Raw genomic sequence first — 21,747 nt, 5'->3', positions numbered from 1 at the left:
GGTGCTAACAAGAGGAATGACAGCTGTGACCCTGCAAGTGACGTAATACAATTTTTATTTTATATTTTTTTCATTCATTTTTTTTGTTTATTCTACTTTTTAATAGTTTTTTTTACAATTTATTGCTATCACAAGAGGATTAACAAGAGGAATGACAGCTGTGACCCTGGAGGTGATCCAATATATGCCACTTCGAGGGTATTAGTCACAAGAGGGACCGGGGTGACAAAAGGGTTTACATTTTCTTTTTTTTAAATCTTTATTTTATATATTTGTATTCTTTTTTTACATTTTTTTTAAACTTTATTGCTATCACAAGGGAGCTAACAAGCCCCATATGTGATAGCATGGGCAGTTGACAGGTACTCTTTATGGAATAGAAACCCCCCTGCCCCCCAGTGTCTCCCCTGCATCTATTCAAACACAGACTGTTAGAATAGCTACATCCTTGGCTACACTAGCCGAGGAATGACAGCTGTGACCCTGCAAGTGACGTAATACAATCTTTATAAATATTTATTTTATATCTTTTTCATGTTTTGTTTTTTAACTTTTTATTTATTTTTTACACTTCTTTTTACTTTATTGCTATCACAAGGGGGCTAACAAGAGGAATGACAGCTGTGAACCTTAAAGTGATGTATGCCACTTGCGGGGTGCAGGAAGGAACAGAATGACGAAAGGGTTCAAATTATTTTTTATATATAAATCTTTATTTTATATCTTAATCGATTTGTTTTTATAATTTTTTTTTTTTTACACTTCTTTAAAAAAAAATGTTTTTTACTTCATTGCTATCACAAGGGGGCTAAGAAGAGGAATGACAGCTGTGAACCTGGAAATGATGTAATAGATGCCACTTCCAGGGTGTATTAATCACAGGAGGGGTCGGGGTGACGAAAGGGTTTGATTTTTATATATCTTTAGTTTATCTCTTTTTAATTTTGTTTTATAACTTTTTTTTACTTTATTGTAATAACAAGGAGGCTGACAAGAGGAATGACAGCTGTGAACCTGGATGTAATGTAATAGTTGGGGTATTAGTCACAGGGGGGGGAGGGGGGGCGAAGGGTGACGAAAGGGTTTTATTTTTTTATATATATATATATATATATATATATATATATATATATATATATATATTTAAATCTTTATTTTATATCTTTTTAATTATGTTTTATAACTTTTTTTTTACCTTTCTTTTTTATTTTATTGAAATAACAAGGGGGCTAACAAGAGGAATGACAGCTGTGACCCTGGAAGTGATGTAATAGTTTGGGTATTAGTCACGGGGGGGGCGAAGGGTGACGAAAGGGTTTTATTTTTATATATATATATATATATATATATATATATATATATATATATATATATATATATATATATATATATAAATCTTTATTTTATATCTTTTTAATTTTGTTTTATAACTTTTTTTTTTTACACTTCTTTTTAATTTTTATTTTATTGATATAACAAGTAGGCGAACAAGAGGAATGACAGCTGTGACCCTTGATTTTTATATAGAAATTTTTATTTTATATCTTTTTAATTTTGTTTTATAACTTTTTTTTTACACTTCTTTTTATTTTTTTAACTTCATTGCTAATACAAGGGGGTTAACAAGAGGAATGACAGCTGTGACCCTGGAAGTGATGTAATAGATGCCACTTCAGGGGTATTAGTCACAGGAGGGATCGGGGTGATGAAAGGGGTTTGAATTTTTTAATAATCTTTCTTTTATATCTTTTTATTTTTTTACTTAATTGCTATCACAATGTGATGGCATGGGCAGGTGACAGGTACTCTTTATGGAGACATCAGGGGTGTATTAGACCTCAATGTCTCCCCTGACCTCCAAACACAGTAGCATCCTGGGCTACACGAGCAATGACAGCTGTGACCCCGGAAAGGGACATGGGGTCATTAGTTACAGGAGGGAACAAGGACGGATGTTACCGGAGTTCCTCCTGTTCTCCCTGGGCAGGCTTCTTTCCTCAGTCCTGGGCCCCCCAGAGGAACGGGAGAGCCTGCTGGTGTCTTGACATACACTTAAATACAGATGTGCACACACCGTCATCAGCCACTAGATGGCACTGTAATAAAGTCACTTCTCTTTATTTGCTTTTTTTAGTTATGCCAAAGGATCTCATCAAAACGCGTAAATGGTGCTTTTATCATTCCAAAGAGAATGAAACTGAACTGGCACACATACTGGATACACGGCTTGAGAAAAAAAGGATTGGCAAAGCCTCTGCTCCCTATTCTCTGATCACTTTCTCTCGTCCAAATAGGAAGCTTACATGGGCAGAGCCTGACAACACCACCGGGAGAAGGAGAAAAGCAAAGAGGACTATCGGTCCCTACAGACGGCTGGAATTTCACACCAAGAGCAGCCCCTGTAAGAACCACCCAGCTTGAGAAGAGCCAATGTAAAAGTACAAGCCCTTGCTGCCCGTCTGAAAAGCAATCCGCATTGGGCTGCTTTTCAGAGGCGGTTGATAGGTGTCTGCTGATTGCCTTTTTTAACCCTGAAAAGCCCGCACCGCCATGTGGCAGCCCATGAGTTTGGTTCACCATTCACTGCCACCTAAATGCCCACCTAAAGCCTACAAAACAGGGGCATCAGCGCAAGGGACATATCGGGCCAGATTCTTAAAAGGCTTACGACGGCGCAACGCCATTTGCGCCGTCGTAAGTCCTAATCTGGCCCGGCGTATCCATGCCACTGATTCTTAGAATCAGTTACGCATAGATATCCCTTAGATCTGACAGGCGTAAGGCTCTTACGCTGTCAGATCTTAAATGCAATTTTTTTTCCCGCCGCTAGGTGTCGTCGTTTTCCCCGTCGTCTATGCAAATTAGCTATTTACGCCGATTCCCGAACGTACGCGTGGAAGACGCAGTGAATTTACAACGTTTCCGTAAGCGTAAACTTGCCCCTGCTATATGAGGGGCAAGTTTACGAAGGTCCGTCGTATGCCATGTTAAGTAATAGCGTCGGGTCAGCGTCGTCTTTTTCCGTCGGTTACGTCGTTTTCCTAAGTCGTTCGCGAATAGGACTTTACGTCAATGACGCTCACGTCGGCGTCATTGACGTTTTCCGTTGTGAGCTGGAGCATGCGCACTGGGCTATTTTTATGCCCGGCGCATGCGCAGTTCAATCGACGCAGGGGCGTGCTTAATTTAAATACAAGCCGCCCCCTTTGAATTACGCGGCCTTACGCCGGGCCATTTACACTACGCCGCCGCAAATTAGGGGCCTTTCACACTAGCGGACCGTTCGTCCGTTTACGGACTTGTAATGGTTCCCTATGGGATTGCGTCCGTTAGCGGATGGAGCATCCGCTAACGTCCGCAACCATCCGCGTCCGTCAGGATCCGGTTTTTCGGACGGAAGGAAACCCTATTTTTCTTCCGTCCGGCGGAACGGATGAAGACGGACAGGCGGTCCGTCTTCATCCGATTCCCCATAGGGGAGAGCGGAGGAGAGACAGGGCGGTCTCTGCACAGTGTGCGGGGACCGCCCTATCCGCCGACAGCTCAGCGGGGATTACGGATGATCCCCGCTGAGCCGCCGGACACACACGGAGCGGACACAAAAACGGTCCGCTCCGTGTGAAAGGACCCTTACGGAGCAAGTGCTTGGAGAATACGGCACTTTCTCCAGTAATTTGCGGCGGCGTATTGTAAATGGCTTACGCTACGCCGCCGCGGATTCTACCAGAATCTGGCCCATCCTATTAAATGTAAGTTATGTCCCGTGTGCTGATTGTTCTGTTCTACCCGTCAGAGTTTTATTGTTGCCTAAATGTCCACCTAAAGCCTACAATACAGGGTACAATAAGGAATGGAGGGATGGCATGGGGGGGTGGGGGGTTTAGAGCATAGACGGAGGGGGATTTTAACTAAAAGAAGGGGCATCAGCACAAGGGACACATCCCACTGACTATAAGTTTTGTCCCCTTTGCTGATTGTTTTATTATTTTGATTTCTATTTCAGGCTTGGGAAGGAGGGCATGGGGGGGGGGGTGGTATATGGGTCAATGAGAGTGAGGAATTTAAACTAAAAGAAGGGGCACAAGCACAAGGGACACATCCTACTGACTGTACATTATGTCCTTTGTGATGATTGTTCTGTGTTTTATTTTAGATTTAGGGGGGAGTCATATAGATGGAGAGGGATGTCAACTAAAAGAGGGGCATCAACACAAGGGGCACATCCTACTGACTGTAAGCTACGTCCCTTGTAGTGACTATTCTGTTTTTTATTTCAGGCTGGGGGGGCATAGACAAAGGGAGATCTCAACTAAAAGAAAGGGCATCAGCACAAGAGACACATCCTACTTACTGAAAGCTATGTTCCTTGTGCTGATTGTTCTGTTTTTTATTTATTTTTCAGACTTAGGGGGGGGGGGGAAGATAGATGGAGGGGGATTTCAGCTAAAAGAAGGGGCATCAACACAAGGGATACATCGTACTGACTGTAAGCTACACCCAGGGCTGGACTGGGACAAAAATTTGGCCCTGGACTTCATCCAGACTGGCCCACTTTGACAGGTCTCTCCCATGGCGGCCGGACAACTCCCGCACCCCCCCCCCCCCACCTTGGCCACCCAAGCCCCCTCTCCCCCTTCACTAGCCATTCTACTTTATTAGAGTAGAATGGCTGGTACTGGTACTCTTATAGGCAGTACCAGTGGGGAAGATAGACATTATTTCACCCGGGGCAAAGAATTAGTTCGGTGCCCCCCTTATGGGAAAAGATTAGACAGAAGTGAGAAACTCACCCAGGCCATAGCTGTTGAGTCAGCTGTCTGTCCCCTCCCCCATGCTCCTCTGTTTTCCCCCCTGCTCCCCCCAGTTGAGCGCTGCGGGGAGGGAGAGGAGGTGAGCGCTGCGGGAAGGGAGAGACAAAGGAGCGGAGGGGGGCGGCGGTCTGCTGTCACTGAAGCCGGCCCACTGAGCAATCGGCCCAACGGGAAACTCCCTGTAGTCCCAATGGCCAGTCCATCCCTGGCTACACCCCTTGTGCTGATTGTTCTATTTTTTATTTCAGCCTTGAGGGGGGCATAGACGAAGAGGGATGTCAACTAAAACAAAGGGCATCAGCACAAGGAACACATCCTACAGACTGTAAGCTATGTCCCTTGTGCTGATTGTTCCTTTTTTTATTTCTATTTCAGGCTTAGGAGGGAGATAGATGGAGGGGGATTTCAGATAAAAGAAGGGGCATCAACACAAGGGACACATCCTACTGACTCTAAGCTACGGCCCTTGTGCCGATTGTTCTGTTTTTTATTTCAGGCTTGGAGGGGAGGGGGCATAGACGGAGGGGGATTTCAACAAAAAGAAAGTGCATCAGCGCAAGGGAACACTTACTACTGACTGTAAGTTATGTCCCTTGTGCTGATTGTTTTTTTTTATTCCAGACTTTTAACACTTTTTTGCAATGTGCTAGCACAGGTAAAATCATGCAGAGATGCAACTTACTTTCTTCTTTCAGCAGTTTTCGTACTTTAATTTTCAGCTCGCGGGGTAACAGTTTCCAGTCTGGAAAGACACAACAAAGAATAACAAAGCATGAATTCTCCTGCAATCTCTGCCCACTGTGTTATATTAAAAGGCTTAACACAAACGACACCTGCAATCAAATCATTAATTCATAAAGGCGCTTGTAACATACGTGGGCTGCGCTGATAACACAGAACTTTAAGAGCTTTCAGAAGGGATCCGATCGAGGAAAGTGCATTCCTATGGAGGCCGCTAACAAGCGTCATTACCCAGCTGAATGCCAGCCGGCAAATAGCCCTTCATTACCGCACCATTCTTAGTGCTGTGATCGTTTGACTAACAGTTACTCATGTCATGCAATACTTTACTCAAATTTGTTTCTTTTTTTTAGTGTTTTTTGGAAACGGATAACATTTTCTTTTGGTGATGTTTAATAAGCAATATTCTTTTTTTTACTATATAAAGAAAATAATAGCAAACAATTGATAAAAGAAAAGCTGATGTTTCCCATTTCTTGAGGCCCTAAAATTCCCATCAAACCCGTTTAGTTTAGGACATATAGGCCCAGATTCTCAAAAGAGATACGACGGCGCATCTCCAGATACGCCGTCGTATCTCTGCGTATGCAACTGATTCTTAGAATCAGTTACGCATAGATATTCATTAGATCCGACAGGCATAAGTCTCTTACGCCGTCGGATCTAAACTGAATTTTTTTTTTTTGCCTGCTAGGTGGCGCTTCCGTCGATTTCCGCGTCGAGTATGCAAATTAGCTAGATACGCGAATTCCCGAACGTACGCGCGGTCGACGCAGTAAAGTTACGACGTTTACGTTAGGCTTTTCCCGGCGTAAAGTTGCCCCTGGGTCTATGAGGCGTAGCCAATGTTAAGTATGGCCGTCGTTCCCGCGTCGAAAATTTTTAAATTGACGTCGTTTGCGTAAGTCGTCCGTATAAAAAGGGCTGGACGCCATTTACGTTCAAGTCGAAACCAATGACGTCCTTGCGACGTCATTTGGAGCAATGCACACTGGGATATTTTAGGGACGGCGCACGCGCAGTTCGTTCGGCGCGGGGACGCGCTTCATTTAAATGAAACACGCCCCCTACCCGCTGAATTTGAATTCCGCCGGGTGATTTACGATACGCCGCCGCAACTTTACAGGCAAGTGCTTTGTGAATAAAGCACTTGCCTGAAAAACTTGCGGCGGCGTAACGTAAATGAGATACGTTACGCCCGCACAATTTTTTGCCCATTTACGTGAATCTGGGCCACAGAGATTTCAGTTTTAGTGGTTGGTGGTTAATGGTGTCTGCCCCCTGCTAAATGTTGGTTGGTGCCTACCCCGTTAAATGTTGGTGGTCAATGGTGTCTGCCCCGTTAAATGTTGGTGGTCTATGCTGTCTGCCCCGTTAAATGTTGGTGGTCTATGCTGTCTGCCCCGTTAAATGTTGGTGGTCTATGCTGTCTGCCCCGTTAAATGTTGGTGGTCTATGCTGTCTGCCCCGTTAAATGTTGGTGGTCCATGGTGCCTACCCCGTTAAATGTTGGTGGTCAATGGTGCCTGCCACCTGTTATCTGGTGGTCAATGGTGTCTACTCCCTGTTAAATGTCGGTGGCCAATAGTGTCTGCCTCCTGTTAGATGTTGGTGCCTACCCCGTTAAATGTTGGTGGTCAATGGTGCGTACCCCGTTAAATGTTGGTGGTCCATAGTGCCTACCCCGTTAAATGTTGGTGGGCCACGGTGCCTACCCTGTTAAATGTTGGTGGTCCATGGTGTCTGCCCCGTTAAATATTGGTGGTCCATGGTGCCTACCCCGTTAAATGTTGGTGGGCCACGGTGCCTACCCCGTTAAATGTTGGTGGTCTATGGTGTCTGCCTCCTGTTAAATGTTGGTGGTCAATGGTGTCTGCCACCCGTTATCTGGTGGTCAATGGTGTCTACTCCCTGTTAAATGTCGGTGGCCAATAGTGTCTGCCTCCTGTTAGATGTTGGTGGTAATAGGTGTCTACCCCGTTAAATGTTGTTGGCCAATGGTGTCTGCCCCTGTTAAATAATGGTGGTCAATGGTGTCTGCCTTTTTTCAAATGTTGGTGGTCAATGGTGCCCCCCCCCCCCCCCCAGCATTATCTGGTGGTCAATGGTGTTTGTCACCTGTTAAATGTTGGTGATCAATCGTGTGTGCCCCGTTAAATGTTGGTGGTCCATGGTGTCTGCCTCCTGTTAAATGTTGGTGGTCAATGGTGTCTGCCCCGTTAAATGTTGGTGGTCAATGGTGCCTGCCACCCGTTATCTGGTGGTCAATGGTGTCTGCCTCCTGTTAAATGTCGGTGGCCAATAGTGTCTGCCTCCTGTTAAATGTTGGAGGTAATAGGTGTCTACCCCGTTAAATGTTGTTGGCCAATGGTGTCTGCCTTCTGTTAAATGTTGGTGGTCAATGGTGTTTGTCCCCTGTTAAATGTTGGTGGTCAGTGGTTTCTGCCTCCTGTTAATTTTCGGTGGTCAATCTTGTCTGCCTCCTGTTAAATATTGGTGGTCAATGGTGTCTGTCCCCTGTTAAATGTTGGTGGTCAATGGTGCCTACCCCATTAAATGTTTGTGGTCAATGGTGTCTGGCTCCTGTCAAAAGGTAGTGGTCAATAGTGCCTGCCCTCCATTAAATGTTGGTGGCCAATGGTGTCTGCCCACTGTTAAATATTGGTGGTCAATGGTGAATGCCCCTAACTGCTTGTGGTCAGTGGTATTTTTCCCCTTAACACTGGTGGTCAATGTTCACCCTTTATGGTCCATATACCCCTTCTGTATCCCCTTGCTTCAGTGTGCCCCCTGGCTACCCTCTTGCTGATCCGGAAACCCTCCTTTGTTTATGGGCAGCAGTGTTACAGTATTAGCAGGGAAAGTGCTGACAGAGGAGGAATAAAGAAGAATCTGGAGAAGGGGCAGGCTCTCAAATGTAAACACAAGCAGTGTATTTACATTTGTGATAGCTGTGATTGACCACCACAAGGCACAGAGCCACTCGGATCAGCTCTGTGCTTTTTTTTGTCTGAGTTAAGCTGTCTAATGACAGCTGGACCACAGGCATTTAATGGACGTACTGGTTGCCGGCACTGCTGGTGGTCAGTGGTGTTTTCTCCCTTAACAATGGCGGTTAGTGTGCCCCCTTGATGGTCCATATATCCCCTCTGTACCCCCCTTGCTTCAGCGTGCTTTCTGGCTACCCCCTTGATTAGCGTGCCCCCCTTTCATGGTGGTCACTGGGGAGATTTAGCTTCTCTGACATAAAGTGATTTTTATTTTAAAAGCTCGGTGGTGAGCACACTCAAACGGAAAACAAAACAGGTGCATAAACAAGTGTAAACATGGTCCTACGCCAAAGAAAAGGGACCCTGGCCCTGATTTTCTTGGGCACAGGGCTCCTGACAGGGACTGGGGTACTAGAGGTCCACCCAGCTGAAACTGGGCGTATCCCTTTCTTCGGGGAGGCCTGCCAAAGCAAGACCTACCCAAGTACTAGGTGGGGCTCCCCCAAAGGGAGACCTCATGGGAGGGGGAGAACCTGACTATCAGACCACAGAAGACTTACACAAGGACCTACACCCTATAAATATATACAGTATATATATATATATATATATATATATATATATATACCGTGGCCCGGATTCAGGTAGATTTGCCCCTTATTTACGGAGGCGCAGGGCAGCGTTTTTGCCCTGCGCCCCCGCAAATTTACTGCGCTACCCGCGATTCACGGAGCAGTAGCTCCGTAAATTGCGTGTGCGCTGTGTAAACTTGCCCTGCGTAAGGGCGCCTAATGTAAATGATCCCGTAGGGGGCGGGAATCATTTAAATTAGGCGCGCTCCCGCGCCGAGCATAGATTGCATGCTCCGTCAGGAAACTTTCCCGACGTGCATTGCGGCAAATGACGTCGCAAGGACGTCATTTGCTTCAAAGTGAACGTGAATGGCGTCCAGCACCATTCACGAATCACTTACGCAAATTACGTAAAATTCGAACGTCGCAACGCGGGAACGACGGGTATACTTTAGCATTGGCTGCCCCTGCTATTAGAAGGGGCAGCCTTACGCTAAACACGCCGTACGGAAACGACGTAAATTGCGTACGCAGGGCTCGCGCAACATTGTGAATCGGTGTTAGTATGCAATTTGCATACTATACGCTGACCACAATGGGAACGCCCCCTAGCGGTCATCGCAAGAATGCAGCCTAAAATATGCGTGGCATAAGAGCCTTATGCCACGCAGATTTTAGGCTGCAGTCGGCATTACAATGTTCCTGAATCAGGAGCATTCGTAACGCCGGGGCAAGTAAGCAATTGCGCTGTGTAACCTATGGTTACACAGGCGCAATTGCTACTTGAATCTGGGCCCGTATTTATTGGGGTATAGCGTGCTCCAGCGTATAGCGCGCACCCCTAAAGTTGCCCCGAAATTCCTCTCGCGCTCACGTCCTGTACGTCCAGGACATCAGCGTGAGAGGAGCCGAGACTGCCCGACAATACACTAGTGTATATGCCCGCGCAGTATTCAAACTCGGCGCGGGAAAGCGGGTATCGGCGTATATCGCGCACCCACGATTTTGCCCTGATTTTCAGGGCAAAAAAGTCTGCGGTATACGCCGATAAATACGGTATATATATATATACACACACACACACACACATATACATATACACACACACACACATTATACATTTCTGATGGTTATATTCTTCATTGCAACTAGTAGAAGTGACACGAGGAGTAAAAAAAGCTTCTATGTGTCTCTGATTGCGCGGAGATGGGGGATACTTTCCTCCCCTTTGCTCTCCTGATTGCCTGCACTCCAAATACAGCCTTTAAATCAACAGGGGGCTTCATTAATATCACATCTCTTGATGAGCCGCTCGGCAGGTTGTCGCGCATTCTGATCACTGGCGGTTTGGGACGGAATTTTATGGAAACGCGCAGGATTTGCACCTTTTACCCAGAGGGTAGCGGGGTCAAGATAGGATGGTCGAATGACTAAAACCTGTACACACCGACCCCCCCATCCTCCACCCCACCACCCCATACACAAGTGTAACACAAGAGCATGGATTCTTACATTTAAAGGGAATCTGTACTGTGAGCAAAAATAACAGAAAAAAAGCTAATTTCTACAACTAGCGAGTATCTATATCCATCTATCTATTCTAATCTATCATCTTATCTATCGATCTATCACATATACACTATATTACCAAAAGTATTGGGACGCCTGCCTTTACATGTACATGAACTTTAATAACATCCCAGTCTGAGTCCGTAGGGTTCAATATTGAGTTAGCCCCGCCCTTTGCAGCTATAAAAGGTTCAACTCTTCTGGGAAGGCCGTCCACAAGGTTTAGGAGTGTCTATGGGAATGTTTGACCATTCTTCCAGAAGCGCATTCGTGAGGTCGGGCACTGATTTTGGACGAGAAGGCCTGGCTCGCAGTCTCCGGTATAATTCAATACAGTCTCCTCCACCCCAAACTCGCTCATCCATGTCTTTCAGCTGCTTTACTGAAATCTATACAGGGAGATCGGTGCTTTTAATGGCCCCCACCGCCACACCGATCGTTTCCTGACTGTCCCCTGTGTCCTCCTTCCTCCTAAGGTCCCCCGCCATGTCCTCCTCCGCACCCCCTCCGTGTCCTCCTCTGCTCCTTCTCCGTTCCCCCATCGCATCCTCCTCCCCCTCTGTGTCCTCCTCTGCTCCCCCTCCGTGTCCTCCTTCACTCATTCTCCACACCCCCTCCATGTCCTCTGCTCCCCCTCTGCTCCTCCTCCACACCCCCTCCATGTCCTCCTCTGCTCCCTCTCTGCTCCGTGTCTTCCTCCGCTCCCCCTCTGTGTACTCCACTCCCCCTCCATGTCCTCCTCTGCTACCCCTTTGTGTCCTCCTCTGCCCCCCCTCCGTGTCCTCCTCTGCTCCCCCTTCGTGTCCTCCTCTGCTCCTTCTTCGTTCCCCCTCCATGTCCTCCTCCGCGTCCTCCTCTGCTCTCCCCCCGTATCCTCCTCCGCTCCCCCTTCATGTCCTCCTCTGCTCTCCCTCCGTATCCTCCTCCGCTCCCCCTCCATGTCCTCCTCCGCTTCCCCTCCATGTCCTCCTCTGCTCCTTCTCCGTTTCCCCTCTGCTCTCCCTCCGTATCCTCCTTCGCTCTCCCTCCCTATCCTCCTCTATCGTGTCCGCCACCGGTCCCCACTGCCCCAGATCTGTCAATGCGGAGAAAGGAGACGGTAAATATGTCATATAGGACACAGTATATACAGGACACAGTATATATAGGACACGGTATATACAAGACTCATATATATATATATATATATCAGTATATACAGGACACAGTATATACAGGGCACAGGATATACAGGACACAGGATATACAGGACACAGGATATACGGGACACAGTATATACGGGACACAGTATATACGGGACACAGTATATACAGGACACAGTATATACAGGACACAGGGTATACAGGACACAGGGTATACAGGACACAGTATATACAGGACACAGTATATACAGGACTCAGTATATACAGGACACAGTATATACAGGACACAGTATATACAGGACATAGTATATACAGGACATAGTATATACAGGACTCAGTATATACAGGACATAGTATATACAGGACACAGTATATACAGGACATAGTATATACAGGACTCAGTATATACAGGACACAGTATATACAGGACACAGTATATACAGGACATAGTATATACAGGACATAGTATATACAGGACTCAGTATATACAGGACACAGTATATACAGGACACAGTATATACAGGACTCAGTATATACAGGACTCAGTATATACAGGACTCAGTATATACAGGACTCAGTATATACAGGACACAGTATATACAGGACACAGTATATATAGGACACAGGATATACAGGACTCAGTATATACAGGACTCAGTATATACAGGACTCAGTATATACAGGACACAGTATATATATATGACACAGTATATACAGGACACAGTATATACAGGACACAGTATATATATGACACAGTATATACAGGACACAGTATACACAGGACACAGTATATATAGGACACAGTATATACAGGACACAGTATATACAGGACACAGTATATACAGGACACATTATATATAGATAGAGATTTCGTTTTTTGACTTGGATCCCTTCAGAGAGATAAAAGTGAGTTTTATAGAGGTGATGTACAGTGTGTGTCCCGTATAGCAGATATCAGCGGATATCGCCCGCGTCCTCAGGAATCGCAGCTTGAGGTGACAATATCACCGGTGGGATTATCTCACCGCCGTCACAACCGCGAGGCGATTATTTGGTCACTGATAGCACAGTTGCAGTAATGGGCCTAACCTTTCCCAGGGCCGAGCATGTATTCATCTCTATACATCTGAGAATAGCCCCGGGCTCAGAGAGACAAGATCTTACCAGGGTGCCAATCAATGGCATTGTCAACAGGTCCAGACGTCTGATACTTATCAGAGTAACGTTCCACATCTGAGAGAGAGAGAGAGAAAAAAAAAAAGGAGGTTAAAAATAGATGCCACTTCCTGCGTCACCGAGAAGCAAAATCAATATAACACCACGTAGACGCAGACACAAACTCTTCCCGGCCAATCAGGAGAGAAGGAAAGCAGGCGACGCTTCTGCAGTCGCTGCTGATATGTGTCACAGGCCGAGCGTGGAGCTTTTCGCGGCTTTGTGAAAGAGATGGGAAAAATAGAATGAAACCGTCCTTATTTTGCAAGTGCTAATAGGTTCTGATATGTACACTACGGGCTCAGACCTCTGGAAGGGCGACACAATTAGATTTCCTAACATACCCCCCCCCCCCTTAGACAGATGGTGTTGTGGGGGGGTCTGACTAATGAATCTCAGCCGCCGGGCACGGGGCAATTAAGAGAATGTTAGAAGTGTCAGGAGCAGCCTGGTCAGAAAATGTGGCAGGAGGGGGGGGGGAGATACTTGAGAAATACTTAAAAAAAAATGACGGCACATCAAGTGCATTCTGCCAGACAAGATGGCTGCCGGCTGGGCCCTGAAAAGACCTAAAAAACGCGCTACCGGTCATTCGTGGTAAATTAGGAATTAAAATATTTTTCCTGAACACCACCGTGGTTTTAGTTTAGCACATATTTTGTAATAGAAATAATACAATGTACCTCGCTAATTCATACAACAAAACATTAGGGCTGAGTTCACATATATGCAAATTGGATGCGTTTTTAATCACATCCAATTCCCATAATATGTAAATGTGACTGGCTCTCAGTGGAGCCGGTTCACACATGTCCGGGGCAGTGGCGGCTGGTGCTCAAAATTTTTAAGGGGGCACAAACAAACTGAAAAAAAAAAAAAAAAACATCAAATGCAGCCACTGTGCCTATAAATTGCCACCACTGTGCCATCAAACGCAGCTACTGTACAATTCAGTTGCTGCCACTGTGCCCATCAATTGACGCTACTGTGCCCCATCAATTTTTTCGCTTCCCTAACACATTACTGAGTAAACATCAATTACTGCCAGTGTGCCCATCGATTGTCGCTACTGTGCCCCATCAATTTCTGCCACTGTGCCCATCAAATGTCGCTACTGTGCCCCATAAATTTCTGCCAGTATGCCCCAACAATTGCCGCTAGTGTGCCCCATCAATTGCTGCTACTGTGCCCCATCAATTTATTTGCTTCCCTAACACATTACTAAGTAAACATCAATTGCTGCCAGTGTGCCCATCCATTGTCGCTACTGTGCCCCATCAATTGCTGCCAGTGCGCTCATCAATTGCTGCTACTGTGCCCCATTGCTGCCACTGTGCCCTATCAATTGCTGCCACTGTGCCCCATCAATTACTGCCACTGTGCCCCATCAATTGCCGCTACTGTGTCACATCAATTGCTGCCACTGTGCCCAATCAATTGCTGCCAGTGTGCCCATCAATTGCTGCTACTGTGCCCCATTGCTGCCACTGTGCCCTATCAATTGCTGCCACTGTGCCCATCAATTGCCGCTACTGTGCCCCATCAATTGCTGCCAGTGTGCCCCATCAATTGCCGCTACTGTGCCCCATCAATTGCTGCCAGTGTGCCCATCAATTGTCGCTACTCTGCCCCATCAATTGCTGCCATTGTGCCCATCAATTGTCGCTACTCTGCCCCATCAATTGCTGCCACTGTGCCCCATACATTTCTGCTACTGTGCCCCATCAATTGCCGCTACTGTGCCCCATCAATTTATTTGCTTCCCTAACACATTACTAAGTAAACATCAATTGCTGCCAGTGTGCTCATCAATTGTCGCTACTGTGCCCCATCAACTGCTGCCACTGTGCCCCATCAATTGCTGCCACTGTGCCCCATCAATTACTGCCACTGTGCCCCATCAATTACTGCCACTGCGCCCCATCAATTACTGCCACTGTGCCCTATCAATTGCCGCTACTGTGTCACATCAATTGCTGCCAGTGTGCCCATCAATTGCTGTGACTGTGCCCCATCAATTGCTGCCACTGTGCCCCATCAATTGCTGCCACTGTGCCCATCAATTGCCGCTACTGTGCCCCATCAATTGCTGCCAGTGTGCCCCATCAATTGCCGCTACTGTGCCCCATCAATTGCTGCCAGTGTGCCCATCAATTGTCGCTACTGTGCCCCATCAATTTCTGCTACTGTGCCCCATCAATTGCTGCCACTGTGCCCCAACAATTGCTGCCATTGTGCTCCAACAATTGCTGCTACTGTGCCCCATCAATTTCTGCTACTGTGCCCTATCAATTCCCGCTACTGTGCCCCATCAATTTATTTGCTTCCCTAACACATTACTAAGTAAACATCAATTGCTGCCAGTGTGCCCATCAATTGTCGCTACTGTGACCCATCAATTGCTGCCAGTGTGCCCATCAATTGCTGCCACTGTGCCCCATCAATTACTGCCACTGTGTCCCATCAATTACTGCCACTGTGCCCCATCAATTGCCGCTACTGTGCCCATCAATTGCTGCCACTGTGCCCCATCAATTGCTGCCACTGTGCCCATCAATTGCCGCTACTGTGCCCCATCAATTGCTGCTACTGTGCCCCATCAATTGCCGCTACTGTGCCCCATCAATTGCTGCCAGTGTGCCCCATCAATTGCCGCTACTGTGCCCCATCAATTGCCGCTACTGTGCCCCATCAATTGCCGCTACTGTGCCCCATCAATTGCTGCCAGTGTGCCCCATCAATTGCCGCTACTGTGCCCCATCAATTGCTGCCAGTGTGCCCCATCAATTGCTGCCAGTGTGCCCCATCAATTGCTGCCACTGTACCCCATCAATTACTGCCACTGTGTCCCATCAATTGCTGCCACTGTGCCCAATCAATTGCTGCCACAGTGCCCCATTAATTGCTGCCACTGTGCCCCATTAATTGCTGCCACTGTGCCCCATCAATTGCTGCCACTGTGCCCCATCAATTGCCGCCACTGTGCCCCATCAATTGCCGCTACTGTGCCCCATCAATTGCTGCCAGTGTGCCCATCAATTGCCGCTACTGTGCCCCATCAAATGCTGCCAGTGTGCATCCCCCACCCGGCACTTACCTGTCTCGGGCCACGGCGCTGTCCTCCACGTTCCGAGTCCTCGATGTCTTCTCCCATCCTCTGCTATGATTGGACACCTAATCCTCTGCTATGATTGGACACCTAATGATTGGACACCTAATAGGTGTCCAATCACAGCACCTGTCGCTTCAGCCAATCAGGTGACAGGTAACCAGATCCGAGAGGCGGGTGTTAGGAAAGCGATTTATTCGCTTCCCTAACACATTACTAAGGAAACAGCGAACACACAGCAGTGCGCCCACTGTTTACCATTTTGGAAGCCTATTAGAGTCTGTGGGCTAGATTCAGATAGGTCAGCGGATCTTTAGATCCGCGTAACCTATCTGATTTACGATCCGCCGGCGCAAGTTTTTGAGGCAAGTGCTTTATTCAGAAAGCACGTACCTCTAAAGTTGCGCCGGCGGATCATAAATTCAAATTCCGCGGCTAGGGGGTGTGTAACATTTAAATCAGGCGCGTCCCCGCGCCGAACGAACTGCGCATGCGCCGTCCGCTAAATTTCCCAGCGTGCATTGCTCCAAATGACGTCGCTAGGACGTCATTGATTTCGACGTGAACGTAAATTACGTCCATCTGTATTCGCGGACGACTTACGCAAACGACGTAAAAAATTCAAAATTCAACCCGGGAACGACGGCCATACTTAACATAGGATACGCTGCATATAGCAGGGGTAACTATACGCCGGAAAAAGCCGAACGCAAACGACGTAAAAAAAAATGCGCTGGGCGGTCGTTCGTTTCTGAATCGGCGGAAATCCTCATTTGCATATTTGTTGCGGAAAAAAAAACGAAACGCCACCTAGCGGCCAGCCTGGAATTGCAGCCTAAGATCCGACGATGTAAGTCACTTACACCTGTCGGATCTTAGTGAGATCTATGCGGAACCTGATTCTATGAATCAGTCGCATAGATACGACGGACGGAACTCAGAGATACGACGGCGTATCAGGAGATACGCCGTCGTATCTCTATCTGAATCCGGGCCTACGTGTGTGTGTTCGGCGCCGCCGAGCACACACACAGACAGACCCAGCTATGTGACACACAGTGCTGTGGGAGATGTCCACTGTGTAAACCAGCCAGGGCAGGCTATGGCGAGTCTGCAATAATAGGCAAAGTGAGGCTGTGATTATTGGCACAGAGAGGCTGAAATTATGGGCACAAAGAGGCTGCGATGGACACAGTGAGGCTGCTATTATTGCCACAGAGAGGCTACGATTATGGTCACAGAGAGGCTGCGATTATGGGCACAGAAAGGCTGCGATCATGGGCACAGAAAGGCTGCGATCATGGGCACAGAAAGGCTGCGATCATGGGCACAGAAAGGCTGCGATCATGGGCACAGAAAGGCTGTGATTATGGGAACAGAAAGGCTGCGATTATGGTCACAGAGAGGCTGTGATTATGATCACAGAGAGGCTGCGATCATGGGCACAGAAAGGCTGCGATCATGGGCACAGAAAGGCTGTGATTATGGGCACATCTTCATCTTCGCCCTGGGCACCGGATGACCTTGTCCTGGCACTGCTGACGGGCACTAAGGTGGCATTTATGGGCACTGATGAGGTGGCACCGATGGGCACTGGTGATGGGAACTAAAATGCGGCATTGATGGGCATTGAAAGGCAGCACTGATGGGCACACATAGGCGACACTGTTGGGCACTGATAGATGGCACTTATGGGCATCACTGATTGGCAGGCACTGGCAGGCATTAGAGATGGGCACTGATTGGCATCAATTGTTGGCATTGATTGGCATCCCTGGTGGCCGTGGGTGGCATACCTGGTGGTCACAAGAGGTGGGCATCCCTGGTGGTCCTGTGTGGGCATTTTTGGGGGGCTGCACTGAGAATTAATCAGTGCAGACCCCTCCCCCCCTGTCAGGGGAGCAGCCGGTCGGCTCTCCTCTACTCACGTCTAACAGTTACGAGCTAGGAAAAGCCGATACACGTGATCAGCTGTGATTGGACACAGCTGATCACGCGGTAAAGTGTCTCCGCCAGAGACTCTTTACCTAGATCGGAGTTAAGACGGCACCCATTGAGTGTGCTTTGACTTTACGGTATATGTGTCGCATGATAAGTCGCAGCAGTGTGAAACATATATATATATATACATAGGGCCAGATTCTCAGAGACTTACGTCGGCGTATCAGTAGATACGCCGTCGTAAGTCCGAATCTGCGCCGTCGTAAATTTAAGCGTATTCTGGAAACCAGATACGCTTAAATTAGGCTAAGATACGAGCGGCGTAAGTCTCCTACGCCGTCGTATCTTAGGGTGCATATTTACGCTGGCCGCTAGGTGGCGCTTCCGTTGAGTTCGGTGTAGAATATGCAAATGACTAGATACGCCGATTCACGAACGTACGTGCGCCCGTCGCAATTAGTTACGCCGTTTACGTTAGAGATACGCGTAAAGATAAAGCTGGTCTCTAGGTGGCGCATCCCATGCAAAGTATGGACGTCGGAACAAGCGTATCTTTTTACGTTGTTTGCGTAAGTCGTACGTGAATAGGGCTGTGCGTAAATTACGTTCACTTTACAGGCATTAAGCCGACGTATTTTTGGGCTTAAATACAACGTGATACTGCGCATGCGCCGTTCGTTCGGCCATGCATCTACATGGGGTCAAGCCTCATTTAAATACAACACGCCCCCTACAGCATACTTTGAATTAGGCGCGCTTACGCCGGCCCATTTACGCTACGCCGCCGTAACTTAGGAGGCAAGTGCTTTGTGAATACAGCACTTGCCTCTCTAAGTTGCGGCGGCGTAGCGTAAATACGGTACGCTACGCACGCGCAACGTAGATCGCCCGTACCTGAATCTAGGCCATACACAATAAAAGTCACACAAAAAACAATCTATACAATCTTTACACTGTAGGCTCCTAAGTGCAGCCCCCACCCAGTGCAACCCCTACCCAGTGCAACCCCCACCCAGTGCAACCCCCCACCCAGTGCAACCCCCACCCAGTGCAACCCCCCACCCAGTGCAACCCCTACCCAGTGCAACCCCTACCCAGTCCAGCCCCCACCCAGTGCAACCCCCACCCAGTGCAACCCCTACCCAGTGCAACCCCTACCCAGTGCAACCCCTACCCAGTGCAACCCCTACCCAGTGCAACCCCTACCCAGTGCAACCCCCACCCAGTGCACACAGAGAACTCACCGTACCGATGGGACCTTTTTATTAGATAAAGGTCTGCAGCTTCTTAAAATCTTCCACTCTCTGCCATACCACAAATAAAAAAGCTCCAATAGTGTGATATCATCTCAGACACTTTTATTTAAAAAAAAAAAAAACAGTAAAAGAACCTGCTTACATTTAACCCTTTCGCTATCAGAGCCGTTTATGCACACATGGGATGAGCGCAGGCGTGTTCAGGTACTAGTCTGAACCCAGCTGAGCGATCCAATCAGGAAGCTGTCACTACAGGCCGCCAATCATAAGTGGCCGACGCATTCCTTGCCCTGCAGCCACACCTATACGCACCAGTGTATACACGCAGTCTCAGGGTTGGGGTGACTTGGCCGCTTATGCAGGGGCATTGCTAGGTCTACAAAAGGTCTGGGGCTAGAGCCCAGCGAAGTAAAGAAAGTCATACGCTTGGGCGGGCATACACATGTGGAAAATATACATGTGTGTGAGTGTATAGATATATATATGTATATAAAATATTGTTACATATCTGAGTGCGGATCCCATGGTTTGGTATTATTGACATATATATAAAATTAAACAGGAGATGGTCAGAGGCTGCGGACATGGTGCAGGAGGAGATGGTCAGAGGCTGCGGACATGGTGCAGGAGGAGATGGTCAGAGGCTGCAGACATGGTGCAGGAGGAGATGGTCAGAGGCTGCGGACATGGTGCAGGAGGAGATGGTCAGAGGCTGCGGACATGGTGCAGGAGGAGATGGTCAGAGGCTGCGGACATGGTGCAGGAGGAGATGGTCAGAGGCTGCGGACATGGTGCAGGAGGAGATGTCAGAGGCTGCGGACATGGTACAGGAGAAGATGGTCAGAGGCTGTGGACATGGTGCAGGAGGAGATGGTCAGAGGCTGCGGACATGGTGCAGGAGGAGATGTCAGAGACTGTGGACATGGTGCAGGAGGAGATGGTCAGAGGCTGCGGACATGGTGCAGGAGTAGATGGTCAGAGGCTGCGGACATGGTGCAGGAGAAGATGTCAGAGGCTGTGGACATGGTGCAGGAGGAGATGTCAGAGGCTGCGGACATGGTGCAGGAGGAGATGGTCAGAGGCTGCAGACATGGTGCAGGAGGAGATGGTCAGAGGCTGCGGACATGGTGCAGGAGGAGATGTCAGAGGCTGCGGACATGGTACAGGAGAAGATGGTCAGAGGCTGTGGACATGGTGCAGGAGGAGATGGTCAGAGGCTGCGGACATGGTGCAGGAGGAGATGGTCAGAGGCTGCGGACATGGTGCAGGAGGAGATGGTCAGAGACTGTGGACATGGTGCAGGAGGAGATGGTCAGAAGCTGTGGACATGGTGCAGGAGGAGATGGTCAGAGGCTGTGGACATGGTGAAGGCGATGGTCAGAGGCTGCGGACATGGTGCAGGAGGAGATGGTCAGAGGCTGTGGACATGGTGCAGGAGGAGATGGTCAGAGGCTGCGGACATGGTGCAGGAGGAGATGGTCAGAGGCTGCGGACATGGTGCAGGAGGAGATGGTCAGAGGCTGTGGACATGGTGCAGGAGGAGATGGTCAGAGGCTGCGGACATGGTGCAGGAGGAGATGGTCAGAGGCTGCGGACATGGTGCAGGAGGAGATGTCAGAGGCTGTGGACATGGTGAAGGCGATGGTCAGAGGCTGTGGACATGGTGCAGGAGGAGATGGTCAGAGGCTGCGGACATGGTGCAAGAGGAGATGGTCAGAGGCTGCGGACATGGTGCAGGAGGAGATGGTCAGAGGCTGTGGACATGGTGCAGGAGGAGATGTCAAAGGCTGTGGACATGGTGCAGGAGGAGATGGTCAGAGGCTGCGGACATGGTGCAGGAGGAGATGTCAGAGGCTGCGGACATGGTGCAGGAGCAGATGTCAAAGGCTGTGGACATGGTGCAGTAGGAGATGGTCAGAGGCTGCGGACATGGTGCAGGAGGAGATGTCAGAGGCTGCGGACATGGTGCAGGAGGAGATGTCAGAGGCTGTGGACGTGGTGCAGGAGGAGATGGTCAGAGGCTGCGGACATGGTGCAGGAGGAGATGGTCAGAGACTGTGGACATGGTGCAGGAGGAGATGGTCAGAGGCTGTGGACATGGTGCAGGAGGAGAGGTCAGAGACTGTGGACATGGTGCAGGAAGAGATGTCAAAGGCTGTGGACATGGTGCAGGAGGAGATGTCAGAGACTGTGGACATGGTGCAGGAGGAGATCGTCAGAGGCTGTGGACATGGTACAGGAGGAGATGTCAGAGACTGTGGACATGGTGCAGGGGGAGATGGTCAGATGCTGTGGACATGGTGCAGGAGATGGTCAGAGGCTGTGGACATGGTGCAGGAGGAGATGGTCAGAGGCTGCGGACATGGTGCAGGAGATGTTTAGAGGCTGTGGACATGGTGCA

The 21,747-nt window shown here is 48.4% G+C and overlaps 1 protein-coding gene across 2 annotated transcripts in view; it reads right to left on the bottom strand.

Moving 5' to 3' along the window:
* Positions 1-21,747, bottom strand: part of POLR3GL (RNA polymerase III subunit GL) — a 45,753-nt gene that overhangs the window by 10,186 nt on the left and 13,820 nt on the right. For both annotated transcript variants that reach the window (XM_040332295.1, XM_040332296.1), the window contains exons 5-6: positions 12,990-13,058; positions 5,494-5,553 (exon numbers count right to left, since the gene is read on the bottom strand). In XM_040332295.1, coding sequence (XP_040188229.1) covers positions 5,494-5,553; positions 12,990-13,058 — 129 coding nt within the window. The remainder of the gene's footprint in view (positions 1-5,493; positions 5,554-12,989; positions 13,059-21,747) is intronic.

The sequence above is a fragment of the Rana temporaria genome, chromosome 13 (assembly GCF_905171775.1).
Source record: "Rana temporaria chromosome 13, aRanTem1.1, whole genome shotgun sequence".
Taxonomy (NCBI): domain Eukaryota; kingdom Metazoa; phylum Chordata; class Amphibia; order Anura; family Ranidae; genus Rana; species Rana temporaria.
The sequence above is the reverse complement of the archived record's forward strand: the minus strand, read 5'-3'. Positions and strand labels throughout refer to the sequence as shown.